Here is a 14,792-nt window from a genome sequence, read left to right as displayed (position 1 = left end):
ATAAAGTCACTGTTTCTCTTTTTGCATGTTTAAGATCTTGGGTCAATTGAGTACTCGGTGTTACTGTTCATGGTTATTGTTCCATACCTAGGCACCTAATCCGATCTCGCCAACTCGCATCCACTGTTTTACACGCCGCGGGTGAACCCCTTTAAGGATCACCAACTGAGCGTGTCAACCCTCAGCCCTTTGTTACGAAACCCCCAACCGCCGCGCACCTACGTCCGGCACAGCCTCAGGATACGATGAACGATCGTTCGACTCTGCTCCGGCCGCCTCCTGAAGACCCCAAGAAGGCGCAGATTGAAAATGCGTTGGAGGTAACCGAGTTGGCCGTATTGGGTCCTGTAAGTCATTCAAGCAAACAATTAACCGCCCCCATGTTTGTATCACATCACGCACAACCAGTCCCTGCAGGTCCATGTACGCCTTAAGGGTGACTGGGCGCTATGGATAGCAACCATCCAGCCATGGACATACCCGCTCCCCACAACCATAGCAACCCCCCCTAAACTTCCCAAACACTCCAAAGTACCACCTAACACGCCATCCCCCCAAACAGAACATCTTCACCAACACGCGCCAGCCCTGGCACCCGCCCGGCGCGCGCGGCATCTACGGCGGCGCGGTGATCGCCATGTGCCTGGCCGCGGCGCAGCGGACGCTGGCCCCCGACTTCCTGGTGCACTCGTGCCACTGCTACTTCCTGCTGGCGGGGGCCTCGGAGCTGCCCATCCTCTTCCACGTCGAGCAGGTGCGCGACGGCCGCTCCTTCGCCACCCGCACCGTCCAGGCCCGCCAGCGCGGCCGCTGCATCTTCACCACCACCATCTCCTTCGTGCGCGACACGTCGGGGGGCGGCGGTAGCACTAATAGTGAGGAGGAGGGTGGGGAAGGGGGTAAGGCGACGCCAAAGAGGAAGCAGATCGCCGAGGTCAGCCACGCCAGCGCGATCCCGCGCGGGGCGGACGGTTTGCCGCTGCAGCCGCCGCCGGACGACTACGCGGGGGAGCCGGAGCTAATCTCGCAGGGCCCGTTCCAGGGGGCGCGGATCGAGGTGGTGGACGTCGGGGGCGGGGACGACAAGCCCGGGGAGAAAGTCACGCGGCAGTGGGTGCGGGCGCGCGGCAAGATCGCGGGCGGGCAGGCGGCGCAGCTCGAGGCGCTCGCCTACGTGTCCGACAGCTACTTCATCGGCACCATCACGCGCATCCACAAGCTGTGGCGTTTTCCCTTCAAGGCGGAGGATTATGATCAGCTGCCTGAGGACTTGAGGCTGAAGGTCAAGACGCTGCACCAGTGGGAGGGCATGGGCGAGGACCCGCGCGAGATGGTGGGCCGGCCGACCATCGGTATGATGGTTAGCCTTGACCACACCATCTACTTTCATGAGCCGACCAAGGTGCGCGCCGACGACTGGATGCTCACCGAGATGCAGAGCCCGTGGGCGGGTGATGGGCGGGGCGTGGTGATGCAGAAGATCTTTAGCAAGGACGGGACGTTGCTAGCGACCTGTGTGCAGGAGGTAGGTTTCCTCTTTTTCTCATTCTTTGCCCCTCACACCGATATGTAGAGGAATGTTTGCTAACCAACCGAGCTACCATCCAGGGCCTCGTTCGGCTTCAGCAGCCTGCGCCCGAGGGCAAGGAGTCGAAGCTTTAAATGGACGCACGCGCGCTTTATTCCTTTATAGATGGTGTCATTGTAATTCCTGAGTATATGTTCTGATAGATCGGCGGGATTTTGTTTTCCATGTGTTGGTTGGTTGGGTCACTGAGCTTAGAAGCTAACGACTTGGAGAACTTTGAGTGGATATCAACATGGAAAGAGAGTAAGAGTGACGGCATGGTTTTACAATAATTATGGGTAGAAAGACGGTCACTTATCATCTAGTTTGTCATCTAGTTTTCATTTTCCTGAGCTAGCCATGGCGAAGCGAAACACCGCAGCCAGGTTGCCTATTATTACCCCCCAAGATACGAAAGGTGTAGGAGATCGGCTCGACCATCAATATTCCTAGCAGCTCGGTGAAATACGATGATGTAAATTATGCTCTCTCTGCGTCTTAGAATTCAGAGCAACACACGGACAACTCGTGGCCCGTCGCGCTTGCCATGCCTTGTCTTGCCCTAGCGGCTCTGGTGATATCTTACTATGCCCGGTCGCCAAATACCGGGATGCCACTGACCCCTACTGATTGTTTTTTCCTCCCCTTCCCCTCCCACGCTCTTCAACCCCGAGCCAACTCTTACAAGCTTTGATAAAGCTGGGTATCTTTCCCTACAACGCCCACCCGTCCCACATGGAGACCTTTCCCCCTTTTCCCGCCGAAGTGGCGTGTGGCCTATGCAGAAGCCAGAAGATGTTCCGTGCGGAGGAAACGCCGGACGTTCAAATTGCAGAAGTCGCGCTTGGAAGAAAAAAAAAGAAAGCCGGGAAATAGATCTACTGTCGGGGGGCACATGAGACTGGACTGGCGGCGCGGGGCTGTCGCCATCCAGTCTGATGGCCGGCCGCAAAGCGTCCTGATCAGAGGGTGACTCCTTCCAGGCGGAGTACCTTGGACTTGTCCCCGAGGAACTGGGAGCGGAATTCAATGATTCCGCGCGCTATTGTGTCGAAGTCCTTAACTTTCTGAGCCTTGAATTTCTGGAGGAGCTCCCGCAGGCCCTGGATGAACCGGCTCTTTTGCTCGCCATTATAGTCGTCGGAATTCCCAAGCTCCAGGAGGATTTGGTCATCTGGAAGGTAGAGGGCCAGGAGTCAGCTTCCACGGGGGGAGTTGGACGTCTTATGTTAGCAGCCCGTTTGTGGTATGGGTAGACTCACCCGGAGGACTGATAGAGCCGAAATGCTGGTACTGGCAGTTGGCGGGGCACTGTTCTCCGGTAAGTTCGAAAGGGCACAGTTCCTTCTCGGGATCAATTCTGTTGCTGTAAGTCAAGGACCTCAGTCCACCGGCAACTGCATTTTTGTACTCCGGATGAAATCGATAGGCATGGAAATAACGAAGTGGGCTCTCGTAAGGGGTCAATCTGCTCTCCGATTGTGATGTTGGGCGATGATTCAGCTGCAATTGTGTTAGCTTCGATGCTCTCGAGATACAGGAAGAAACGACATGTACTTCTCCTGAAACATCCGTCTCTATTTCCTGCACTGCCTTTCGGGGTTGCGCGGCGCTCGATATTTGGTCAGGCAGTGGGCCTAGGAATTCCAGGTCGACGTTGCTGGTAGGTTCCGGCATCTCCGGACTAGGGGATCTCGAATCCAGTTCCATAGGCGCGGTCTCGTCGGGCTTCGAGGAGTCCACTTGTTCGGGCATATTTAGTGGAGGGGTGTTGTTTTCAGCTGGTTGCAACTCTGGTGACAACACCAAGGCAATCCCAGCATCCCCTTGGCCCCGGTCATCATCCTCTTGGATTGTGTCATCATTCGCTGCAAGCGCTTCGATCTGTGCCGAAGTGCTCGACAGACGTTCAGCAAAATCAACATCAGCAGATTCAACGGTGCCGAGGTTAGTAACGGAAGGTGACAGTGATCGACCTTGCGACCCTTCTTGTAGCCTTTCTGGCGACCCTTCTTGTAGCCTTTCTGGCAGCCCTTCTTCCGGGACTTCGTCTTCGATCATAGATGCGACGCCAATACCTCCCCCCGGCTCGGATCGAGTCGACGACGACGCATCATCTTGAGTATCAGCCGAGAAGCTCGCTGTTTGCAATGGGAAATCCTCGTCCTGTTGATCGCCAGTGTCTTTGGCTGTGCCGGAAGACGAAGAATCACCCGAGCCATTCTCCGAATGTAACCCATTGGGCTGTGGGCTGTCGGCTGGAGGAGCAGTCTCCAGTGCCTGCAGTTCATCGGCCAATCTCTTTTGCTCGGCAAAGTTATTGTCGATCTCGGCCTTCAACCGTGCTTGTTCAGCTTGCAGTTGTTGCATTCGCTGCATCCTTTCGGTGAGGAGTGAAGCAACCCGAGGTGTTTCAACACTCACGATGCGGTCACGGCGCAGTTCTCGCTGGCGCAGATCAAGAGGCATCGTCTCGGCTGGCTGGGAAAGCCGGGTTGACAACGCGTCTGGTGTAAGCTGGCCAGAAGCTCCGTCTGAATGATGCGGGCTGCTCATAGACTCAGTCGATCGGCCAACTGGCAGCCGAAGGGTGTCGCCATCTTTGGATTCTGATCCGGTTTGGCCTGGCGTCACCGAGCCACCAGAGGACTGTTTGACTTTCCGCTTAGCCTCTGCAAGCGCGATCTTCCGTCTCATATCCTGGATCGCTTTTTCTTTCAGATCAAGCTCAGTCCGCTTTTTGCTGTTAACCCGGCCCCCGGGTGGAGTCACAGAAGGCGCAGGACTCGAAAACTGGCGCGGGGGGAAGGAATCCGTAAGGGGTGGGAAATCACGGACAGCTGGTCCACGTTGACCAAGCGCGCCGTTGGATTGAATGGGCAATGCCTCATCAACCGGTGATCCCATGTCCATATCCATATCCATATCCATCTCTTCGTCGTTAGACTCGTCACTCACATCAATGATAAGCGACGTCTCCTTGCGGGCTTGGGCGAAGGGTCGCTTGGTAGGGGCGGACCCCGCTGAATATTCGACGAAATCCGAGGCCACTGGACGCTTGCGTTGGTTGGGATTAGTCTGCGGGACACTGGCTGACAACATCAAGCCCGGCAACGCCGGGCGAGGTTGAGATGGGGTTGCTTGAGCGCTCGACGGCGCGTGAGAACCGTTTGCTGCCCTGGGACCTGTGGGGATAGCTAAAGGAGCGGGGCTGCCTGTTGAAGTAGGGGGAGGGGGGGGCGCTCCGTTATTACTCCCCGAGCCAGTTGTATCGGCTGTGGACTTTTGGGCTTCTCGAGACTTGTGGAGCGCGGCTATTTTCTGCTGAATCAAACGTTCTTTCTCGCCCCACGTCTTAGGTTTTGGCGGTGCTGAAGTTGGTGCTGCAGAGGCTGGCGGTGCCGAACTTGGCGGCGCTGGCGCGGTTTTCTCATCCTGCGCAGTCGACTCGATTTGCTTAGGTTGTGCGGGAGTAGGCACAGGCGGGTTCGGTGCTGCTGGTGCTTTGGCTGCTTTGGCTGCAAGGAGCCGTGCGATACGGTCCTTTCGTTCCTCGCCCTTCCTTGCCTGTTCGGACATGGTGGACGAGTCCTTCGTGGCGATAGTAGCGTGTTGTGGGCGTTTGTCGGAGGGCTGACCTGGCTTGTTCGAGCCAGTTCCACTGCCCTCGGTTTGCTGCGCTCCCTTCGACGGAGCGGCAGAGGTGATGGTGGCGGTCTTGGGCATGTCCAAACGAAGATCCAGAAAAAGATTTTTGATCAGTTTCTCGTCGAACCCCTCGTCGAGATAATTTTGGTACTTGACACCCAAGGGCCATAACCGCAAAATCGCCTTCTGCGCCTCTTTCTTCGCTTCTTGTAAGGATGTGAAAGACGTCGATGGATCTGTTTGTTGCGTCGGCGCAGCATTTCCGATCTGGGTCGAGCCACCGTTCGAAAGGGGTGTGATCGAGGCTTGGGTCGCAAGTTCCAGGCCCGGGACAGCGGGTTTTGGCGCCCCAGCAACTAGCTGGGCCGATCTTGCCTGAGTTCTCTTGTCCTCGACAGGTTGTGGAGTCGGTATTTCGCTCTGAATCTCTCGTGGTGACAGGAAGGGTGAATAGGACGCAGAGCGCTCATGACCTGTAACCATTAGCACCGCAAATTTGAGGCAAGAAACCGAAGCGACCAAGGCCCATACCTTCATTCCCCTTGACTTCCTTGTCACCACCATCGTCGTCTGAGCCATAGAACCCCCCATCTGGAGTATCGGCGGCGCTTGCTGGTTGGCTGAAGTCCGCAACTGGAAAAGGTAGAGGTTTGGAAACGGTCTGCGCGGGCGCAACCGGGTCCTCTTCCCGCGGCTCGTACAGATCCTCGAACTGACCCTCGCTCAACTCCCCTTCCTCCATTTCAACATCCGCGGCCGGGTGCGCCGCAGTGGGGACGGGCTGCGTCAGAGGCTGCGCGCCAGCTTTTGGGTTGTGGGTGGCGCTGAGGTGGGGGTGGTGGAGGTTGTACGGGCTTAATCCAGAAGTTTGCGTCGGCGGGCCACTTGGCGCAAATTGCGAAAACCCAGGGGGGTGCGTCCACGGCGAAATACTAGACGCAAAGCTATTATGAGCCTCATGGGGAGCCGCGCCACCTACCCCAAGCCCGGGGATATGCGTGGAATTCATGTTCATATTGAAAGCAGCTTGTGCAGCCTCGTGATATGTTGGTGTGGCAGAAGGGTTGTAGGGGTCGGTCTGGGGTGTTGGGTAACCGGAGACGTGCGGGTAGGCATATGGCGGCGGCGGGTGTTCACCATGGTATTGGCTGTAGCCGTACGGATGAGGGTATTGCGACATGACAGAATTTCGGCGATGAGGATGTCGCTACAATTCGTGCATCTCGAAAAATCGATGGGGGGACGGTGGGGGCTGCTGAGGCCGACTCTTGTCTGGGTAGCCAAGAGAGAGGATTCGAAGCGCGCACGGAATACAAAGGACTAGGTACTGAGATCCTTGTTGAGAGAAACAAAGGACCTGCGTTTGTGGTGATCGTGGGGTGCAAGAGCAAAGCACTCCGAAAGCAACCTAATGTATCAAGTACGAGGGGGGCTGGTGAATCCGAAAATGCCAATGGGTATGAGTCCCAATGATGAAAATAGCGGGACGAATCTCGGTCCTAGTTGCGTTGTGGCTGGCTTTCCAAGTTGAGTAGCTCGTCAGCTCGCGCGACTGAATGTTCAGGTCCAGGTTAACTCGCATCGAGTTGGTTATTCGAAGCGCGTCCAGGCGAAAAGAACGAGATGGAGACCAGGTCATGATGCGCTAGTCCGAATTTAGCAACCAGTGCACGGTCCAAGCCAGTGACATCAAGGCAAGCGAGTCGCGGGCGGGCACTTGCTGGGTTTGTTTACTCGACAGGGGTGTGCTGGGGCAACCACGAACCAGCTTGAGGTTGGGCGGCATCAAGGTTACCTTCTTGCTTCCTTCCTCCAGTTGAGCAACTTCTCCCCAGAGAACCAAACTGAACCACCCGGAGCAAGGAGAAGTCCACAGCCAGATTTATCTGTGCTTTTTGCTTTTTTTTTTTGCCTTGCCGGCCCTTGCAATTCCACCCTTTTTTGCCCCGCATCGCATTTACATGCATCGCTTTGGCAGGGCTTCATTTTCTTGAATGTTGTTTACAGGGTCCTGCAGCCTCAACAAATCAACATCACCACATTGTTTTCCGGCAGTATTCCATGATCTCTTGGATTTTTGATCCTCCAACAGAGGCGCACCATGTCGGTTCGCAATAATCCCTTTGCGAGGAACGCCTCGACCTCGACCGGTTCGAGTGGTCCTGGCCGCCCAAAATCTGTCCTCGGCCCCTCCTCGCCGTCTCTACTCGCAGGGGCGCCCTCCCCACCACCCCACGCCAGGACAAACTCCCATAGCTCCCATATCTCTCAGAACTTTGCGGCAGCAACGTTGGCACCGCCAGCGCCTCTTCGAATTAACCATGCCCGGGGTCCCTCTCGAGAGGGGACGCCCAGTTCGAGCACCTTCGCGCCGTCGTACCTCAAAACCGAAGACATGCGGAAGCCCACCGACGTTGTCAAGGGGATTGAGGGCGAGAACGACTTTTCAGGCAGAAAGTACGTCTGGCTTAAGGACCCGCAGACGGCGTTCGTCAAGGGCTGGGTGGTGGAGGAGCTTGGTGGAAATAAACTTTTGGTCCAGTGCGATGATGGGAGTGTGAGTGTGCATTGAAAGTCTCTGGTCTCACGACTTACTGACCCAGGGACAGCAACGGGAGGTAGATGCTGAGAGCGTTGACAAAGTAAACCCAGCCAAGTTCGACAAAGCAAACGACATGGCGGAGCTCACACACCTAAACGAGGCCTCGGTCGTCCACAACCTCCAAACACGATACATGTCCGACCTAATCTACACCTATTCCGGACTGTTCCTGGTGACGGTCAACCCCTACACGCCTATTCCGATATACACCAATGAGTACGTCAACATGTACAAGGGCAGGAACAGGGAGGACAACAAACCCCACATCTTCGCCGTGGCTGACGAGGCCTTCCGAAATATGGCGGATGAGAACGAGAACCAGAGCATTTTGGTGACTGGAGAATCCGGTGCTGGAAAGACTGAGAACACCAAGAAGGTGATCCAGTACCTCGCCGCCGTTGCTCAGTCCCAGTCGCCGGCGAAGAGTAGAGGCAAACCACAGCACTCCAATCTCTCCGCCCAGATCTTGAGGGCCAACCCAATTCTGGAGGCCTTTGGCAACGCCCAAACTGTGCGCAACAATAACTCTTCTAGATTTGGCAAGTTCATCAGAATCGAATTCAATCGCGATGGATCGATTGCCGGCGCCTTCATTGACTGGTATCTTTTTGAGAAATCTCGCGTCGTGCGAATCAACGCGCAGGAACGCAACTATCACATTTTCTACCAACTTCTCAGGGGAGCAGATCGGAGGCTGAAACAAGACTTCCTGCTTGATGGGTTGGATGTCCAGGACTTCGCCTACACTCGCGACGGGCAAGAGATCATCACAGGGGTGTCCGACCAGGACGAGTGGAGTTCCTTGATGGAAGCCTTTATGGTGATGGGTTTCTCGGATGAAGAGCAGGCCTCCATTCTACGCACCATTGCCGCTGTTCTTCACCTCGGAAACATATCCGTTGTCAAGGAGAGCAGGTCGGCAGATCAGGCTCGCCTTGCTCCTGATGCCAAGGAGGTCGCCGCGAAAGTCTGCAAGCTGCTTGGCGTGCCCCTCGAGCCCTTCCTCCGTGCATTGCTTCATCCCAAAGTGAAGGCAGGGAGGGAGTGGGTTGAGAAGGTACAGACACCAGAACAAGTCCGCTTTAGCATCGACGCTCTTGCGAAAGGCATCTATGAGCGGGGCTTTGGCGATCTAGTGACCAGGATCAACCGACAACTTGACCGTGCTGGGATGGGTCTTGATGACACCCGTTTTATTGGTGTATTGGATATTGCCGGTTTTGAGATTTTCGAGAAGAACAGCTTTGAGCAGCTGTGCATCAACTACACCAACGAAAAGCTGCAGCAGTTTTTCAATCATCACATGTTCGTCCTGGAGCAAGAGGAGTACGCCAGGGAACAAATTGAGTGGAAGTTCATCGACTTTGGCAAGGACCTGCAGCCTACCATTGACCTGATCGAAGTTTCCAACCCGATTGGCATCTTCTCGTGTCTCGATGAAGACTGTGTCATGCCCAAGGCCACCGACAAGACCTTTTCTGAGAAGCTAAACTCTTTGTGGGATAAGAAGTCACAAAAGTATCGACCTTCTCGGTTGGGTCAAGGTTTCATTCTCACGCATTACGCCGCCGAGGTCGAATACTCTACCGACGGCTGGCTTGACAAGAACAAAGACCCCTTGAACGACAACCTCACTCGCTTGCTCGCCGCGTCAACCGATAAGCACGTTGCCAATCTTTTTGTCGATTGCGCAGACCAGGATGACGAGACCGGAGGTATGCGCAGCCGAGTCAAGAAGGGGCTTTTCCGCACGGTTGCCCAAAGGCATAAGGAGCAACTATCAAGTCTCATGGCCCAACTGCATCTCACTCACCCTCACTTCGTCCGATGTATCCTTCCCAACCACGTTAAGCGAGCAAAACAATTCAACGGTCCCCTCGTTCTCGATCAACTGCGGTGCAACGGTGTGCTCGAGGGCATCCGTATTGCCCGAACAGGCTTCCCCAACAGGCTATCGTTCGCCGAATTCCGGCAGCGGTATGAAGTCCTCTGCCGCGACATGCCAAGGGGGTATATTGAAGGCCAGGCCGCGGCAAAGATTATGCTTGACAGGTTTAGCCTCGACAAATCTTTGTACCGGATTGGTCTCACCAAGGTGTTTTTCCGCGCTGGTGTCCTCGCTGAGCTCGAGGAACAACGTGATGCACTAATCACGGAGATCATGTCAAAGTTCCAATCCGTTGCCCGAGGCTACATGCAGCGGCGGATTGCCTTCAAGCGTCTCTACCGAGCGGAAGCCACAAGGGTCATTCAACGGAACTTCCAAGTTTACATCGACCTCTGTGACAACCCTTGGTGGCAACTTCTTGTTCGAATGAAGCCTCTCTTGGGCGCGACAAGGACCGCAGCCGAGGTCAAGAAGAGAGACGAAATGATCCGGCAGCTGAATGAGCAGATGCTCCTAGAACACGATAATCGACAGAAACTCGAGGACGAACGTCGGAACGTCCATGCCGAGATGCTTCGGATCCAGCAGACACTCGAGAGCGAACGTGCACTAGCACTGGACAAGGAAGAGATCTTTAAACGGCTGCAACTCCGAGAGGTAGAACTGGAAGATAAGCTGGCCGGCGCCCTGGAGGACCAAGAGAAGCTTGAGGACCAGTTGGATAGTCTTCTTGAGGCCAAGAAGCGCGCCGAGGACGACGTGGAACGGTATCGCGCCCAGCTTGAGCAAGCAGCCAGCATCATCGCAAGGTTGGAGCAAGAGAAATCCGAACTCGCTGGGCGTGTTGAAGACCTTGAGCGCGCCATCGAGGACATCACCAAGGCCCAGGCCGAACGCAGCGAACAAGAGGCGGCACTGGAAGGAGAGATCAAGATGCTGCAAAGCCAGCTACAGCTCAAGGACCGCAAGGCTCGCGACTTGGAAGACAAGCTGCTCAAGATTGACCAAGATCTCGAAGTCAAGTTGATGACCGCCCAAAAGGAACTCCAGTCCTCCAAGACCAAAAACTCACAGCTAATCGCCGAAAATCGCGAGGTCCAGCAGCAGCTGACTCAGTTGTCCAAGACTTCGACCGACTACGAGGACCTAGTGAGAAAGAAGGAAAGCGAACTGGCTTTGCTCCGCTCTGACAATAGGAAGTTTGAGACGGAGAGGCGCAACTTCGAGGACCAGATGAAGAGCCTCAGCGCAGAAAGAGAAAAGGCTGCTGAGCGGCTTCACGAGGTTCAAGCCCAGCTAACTGCTCTGAAGTCCCAGCAATCCCAAATCGAGCGGGAGGCTGAGGATGCAAAGAGACTCCTAGAGGCTAGGCTCTCGGAAGATGCTCAGGCTGACGAGAATCGGCAAATTCTCGAGGCTCAGATCAAGGATCTCAAAGAAGAACTGTACAACACACAGATGGAGTTCAGCAGGGAACGCCAGTCGCGCGATGATGTCCAGCTGCTCGGCGAACACAAGTACCAAAGCTTGAAGGATGAGTACGACCATCTCAACGAGTCAAAGATCACCATCGAAAAGGAGCTCTACGCCCAACAAGATACTCTCCGTCGAACCATGGAAGCCCGGACTACCGCAGAGGAGGAACGGGATGAAGCTCGCGAAGAGATCCGGCGGCTCCGCGTTGCCAAAACCCAAGCTGAGGAAGCTCGCCGAGAAGCTGAGATCATTGGAGAGCGAGCCGCCTTCAAGGTCGCACGGGAACGCGAGGAAAGTCTTCACAAGGATCTTGAGGCCGCTCATGAGCGGCTCAAATGGTTTGACGCCGAGTGTGCCAACCTAAACCGCCAAATTGAAGATTTGAACAAGCTAATCCTCGAGTCTGGCGAATTCGGGCTGAAGAACGACCAGGCAAAAGAGCGGATGGAGCGCGAGCTTCATACCGTGAAGAGTCGACTCGCTGCCTCCGAAAACGATAACCGTGCGCTTCTCAACAAATTACAACAAAAAGGTCTCGAAATTGCCCGGTCATCGTCGCGAGCGAGCGAGGCCTCCCGTGGACAGGTTCTGTCTCTCCAGCGTGAGAAGGCGAGGTTAGAGGAGCAGAACGCGAAACTCAACAAACAGCTCGGCGATTCTCATGTCACCATCGCCTCACTAGAGAAGCGGTTGGAGAAGCTGCAACTGAGCCTGGAGGATCTCAATCACGAAGTTGCGAGGGAGGTGCAGAGCAGCCGCAATGCTGAGAAGGCTTCGTCTAATTTCACGGTTCAGCTAGCTGAGGCCAACCGCACAATAGAGTCAGAGAAGCAGCTTCGAACGCAGGCGCAAGGTACCGTGCGCACGATGCAGACCGCATTGGATGCTCGGGACGCAGAGCTTACGGAGTTGCGGACCCAGTTGCTTAACGCACTCAGAACGGTTGATCCCCAGTCAGTCCCTGTTGTCCAGGCCGACGATGCCCCTGATAAGTTCATCAGCAAGAACTTTGACTTGGTCCGGAAAATCGAAGATCTGCAGCAGGACCTGCGTGTCCAAACGGCCGCCCGTGTCAACGCCGAGGAGCAACTAGCGGATTTGAGAGCGGCGAGGAACGAGTCCCCCACCAGACGCGGCCTTGGCGACGTCAACATCGACGAGGGCGCCTTCAATATGTCACCGACGCAGACGCGGTCCAAGCCTAACGGGCGGCATTACTCGAATACATCAACACCACCACGTCGGTTCGCAATTCCCGACACTGACCACCTTGATTCCGTCCGTTCGGACAAGACGGCGGATATTCTGAGTTTCAACAATCGCATGGATCTCAAAGCCGATGTCGAGGAACTGCAGAATCAGCTGCAGCTTGCGCAGATGCAGAACCGGCACCTCCAAAACCAACTGGACCGCGTGGAGCCCTCTTCAGGAATCCAAGCCGATGAGAGCGGTCGGATGCGGAAACTGGAGCAAGCGAACGGCCGGCTGCATGACATGCTGGACCAATCTTCGAAGCAGGTGTCTGCTTTGGAAAAAGCCCTCCACACTGGCGAACTCTCGCTTCGCGACATCCAGACCAAATCCCATGAAGAGATCCTTGACCTGTTGCATAGTCAAGAAGATTCCCGCCGAGCGATTCTGCATAGCCATAACGATGCCATTGCGGAGTTGACCGACATGAAGGGACACGTAGAGAGGCTGAGGCATGACCGAGCGAAGCTCGAGGTGGATTTCCGCGATACACGATCGGACCTGCAGGAGGTCTCGCTTGCCAGAGATCAAGAGGCCGCTAGCCGGGTTCAACTTCTGCAGGAGTTTGCCGATCTCCAAATCCGCATGGACGCCGAAACTTCCAAGCTGACTGATGTGACTGCGAGTCTGAACCTTTACAAGAGCCGTGCGGACGAGTACTTCAACAAGCTGGAACAGGCCGAAATCGCCGTGCTTAAGGCAAGCCGCGCAGAGCAATTTGCCAAGGCACAGGCCAGGGAGGCGGAAGACAGCTGCGCAGAGATGATGGCAGAGAGAAACCGTCTTGATACCACCATTGAAGATCTCCAACTCCAGACTCAGAGACTCGAAGAGAAGATCGAAGACATGTCGACAGACTTGGAGTCGGCTACGCAGGCAAAGAAGAGGCTGCAACACGAGCTCGAGGACTACCGCAACCAGCGAGCCAACGACGTCGAGGACAAGGAATCGAGCATGGAGCAGCTGCGCAAGAAGTACCAGGCTGAGTTTGCGACCCTCACAAAGGAGCTAGATCTTGCACGCGAAGAGAAGCTATTCAAACAGGCCGAAATCGCGAGATTGCGCGAGGAGCTCGATGATCTCCGGTCCAAGTGGGATGACGAGGTGCTCAATAGTTCAACATGGTCCAAGGAGAAGGCCCGCCTTCAGACCACGCTCTCGGATGTGGTGGCTTCTCGGGACGAGGCGGTCACCGCTCATAACGAGGCCCAAGGCAAGATCGTATCCCTCTTATCACAGGTCCGCTCCCTTCGGTCGTCGGTGGACGAGATCACCTCCGAACGTGACGGCCTACTTCGCGAAAAGCGGAGTATCGAGGCTAGGCTGGAGGAGGCCAAGGCTGGTCTCGAGGAGCTTGCCAAGAGCGAGAGCCCGTCGCTTCGCAACGCCGCCAACAGCGACAAGGAGATCCTCGAGCTCAAGGCCGGCCTCGCACAGCAAGAGGATATCGCAGCCGCAGCAGTGGAAAAGATGCGTCGCGCTGAATCGTTGGTATCGGAGATTCAAAAGGACATCGTCGGCGAGAGAGAGGCCAGCGCCGAGCTACAAAAGCAGAAGGCGGCCTTGGAGAAATCGCTTAACGAGGTGCAACTCAAGCTTATCGACCTCGAGACTAAGGGTTACTCGACGGCCAGCCATGATATCAAGTTCCTGCATAAGCGCATCCAAGAGGTTAGCCCATTCTCCCACCTATTTCCATCGTACCACGCACTAACAGGCCGCAGCTCGAGTCCCAACTCGAAGACCATGAAAACGAACGTAGCAAATCCCAGCGCTCGGTGCGCAACGTCGACCGCACCGTCAAGGACCTGCAGTCGCAGATCGAGCGCAAGGACAAGCAAAACGGGCAACTCAACGAGGACATGGGCCGCATGCGCGACAAGATGGACAAGCTACTCAAGACCATCGAAGAGCTGCAAGCATCGGAGAGCAACAACGAGCTGGCGGCCCGCCGGGCGGAGCGGGAGCTGCGCGAGGAGAAAGAAAGGGCGCTCAAGCTGGAGCGTGAGGTTGAGGGGTGGAAGATGAGGATGGAGAAGGGGATCACGGGGGGTTCTGGGGTGAGCGCCGCGGGGAGTGTGTTTGGCGGGAGCATGCGGAGCAGGCATGTTGGTTGGGCCACGGAGGAGCCGGTCAAGGTCCCTCAACGGAAGAGCAGCATTAGTAGGGTGCCTTCCATGACGAAGGGGTTCTTGTAAAGGAGGGGTGGTGGCATTTTTGGGATAGCTTGGGTGGGGAGGGGGTTGTTAGCTGGTTTAGCGTGTTCTGCATATCGGTAATGGGGGGATTTATGGGCATACCTGTTTGGTTTGAAGGGAGGGGCGGTAAGAGCCAGCAACGTTGGCTTCTTTATGAGGGTG

At 55.7% G+C, this 14,792-nt stretch overlaps 3 protein-coding genes across 3 annotated transcripts; 2 read left to right on the top strand and 1 right to left on the bottom strand.

Moving 5' to 3' along the window:
* Nucleotides 1-71: 71 nt before the first annotated feature.
* On the top strand, nt 72-1,671 carry F5144DRAFT_301414 (thioesterase-like superfamily-domain-containing protein). The gene is made up of 3 exons (XM_066783895.1): nt 72-347; nt 563-1,525; nt 1,609-1,671. The coding sequence occupies exons 1-3, from the start codon at nt 246-248 to the stop codon at nt 1,660-1,662; spliced, it is 1,119 nt and encodes a 372-aa protein (XP_066641665.1). The 5' UTR covers nt 72-245; the 3' UTR covers nt 1,663-1,671.
* An 858-nt stretch (nt 1,672-2,529) lies between these two features.
* Nucleotides 2,530-6,395, bottom strand: F5144DRAFT_492107 (uncharacterized protein; the record flags this gene model as incomplete). Its single annotated transcript, XM_066785901.1, has 4 exons — nt 2,530-2,741; nt 2,830-3,070; nt 3,119-5,688; nt 5,747-6,395. The coding sequence occupies 4 exons, from the start codon at nt 6,393-6,395 to the stop codon at nt 2,530-2,532; spliced, it is 3,672 nt and encodes a 1,223-aa protein (XP_066641664.1).
* Nucleotides 6,396-7,316: 921 nt separating this feature from the next.
* On the top strand, nt 7,317-14,630 carry F5144DRAFT_594335 (P-loop containing nucleoside triphosphate hydrolase protein; the record flags this gene model as incomplete). Its single annotated transcript, XM_066790566.1, has 9 exons — nt 7,317-7,772; nt 7,825-8,328; nt 8,362-9,483; nt 9,517-9,639; nt 9,670-9,721; nt 9,755-9,794; nt 9,825-10,170; nt 11,224-14,103; nt 14,157-14,630. The coding sequence occupies 9 exons, from the start codon at nt 7,317-7,319 to the stop codon at nt 14,628-14,630; spliced, it is 5,997 nt and encodes a 1,998-aa protein (XP_066641663.1).
* Between the last annotated feature and the right edge of the window lie 162 nt (nt 14,631-14,792).

The sequence above is a fragment of the Chaetomium tenue genome, assembly GCF_020726465.1.
Source record: "Chaetomium tenue strain MPI-SDFR-AT-0079 chromosome Unknown F5144scaffold_5, whole genome shotgun sequence".
Taxonomy (NCBI): Eukaryota; Fungi; Ascomycota; class Sordariomycetes; order Sordariales; family Chaetomiaceae; genus Chaetomium; species Chaetomium tenue.
Note: the sequence above shows the minus strand (reverse complement) of the source record. Positions and strands in the feature narration are given on the sequence as shown.

What these genes read in the sequence shown, in the direction of transcription:
- F5144DRAFT_301414 (XM_066783895.1), top strand. Translation starts at nt 246, where the DNA reads ATGAACGATCGTTCGACTCTGCTCCGGCCGCCTCCTGAAGACCCCAAG. An exon ending in AGTTGGCCGTATTGGGTCCT is followed by an intron (nt 348 to 562) that starts GTAAGTCATTCA and finishes CCCCCCAAACAG; the next exon opens with AACATCTTCACCAACACGCG. An exon ending in TAGCGACCTGTGTGCAGGAG is followed by an intron (nt 1,526 to 1,608) that starts GTAGGTTTCCTC and finishes GCTACCATCCAG; the next exon opens with GGCCTCGTTCGGCTTCAGCA.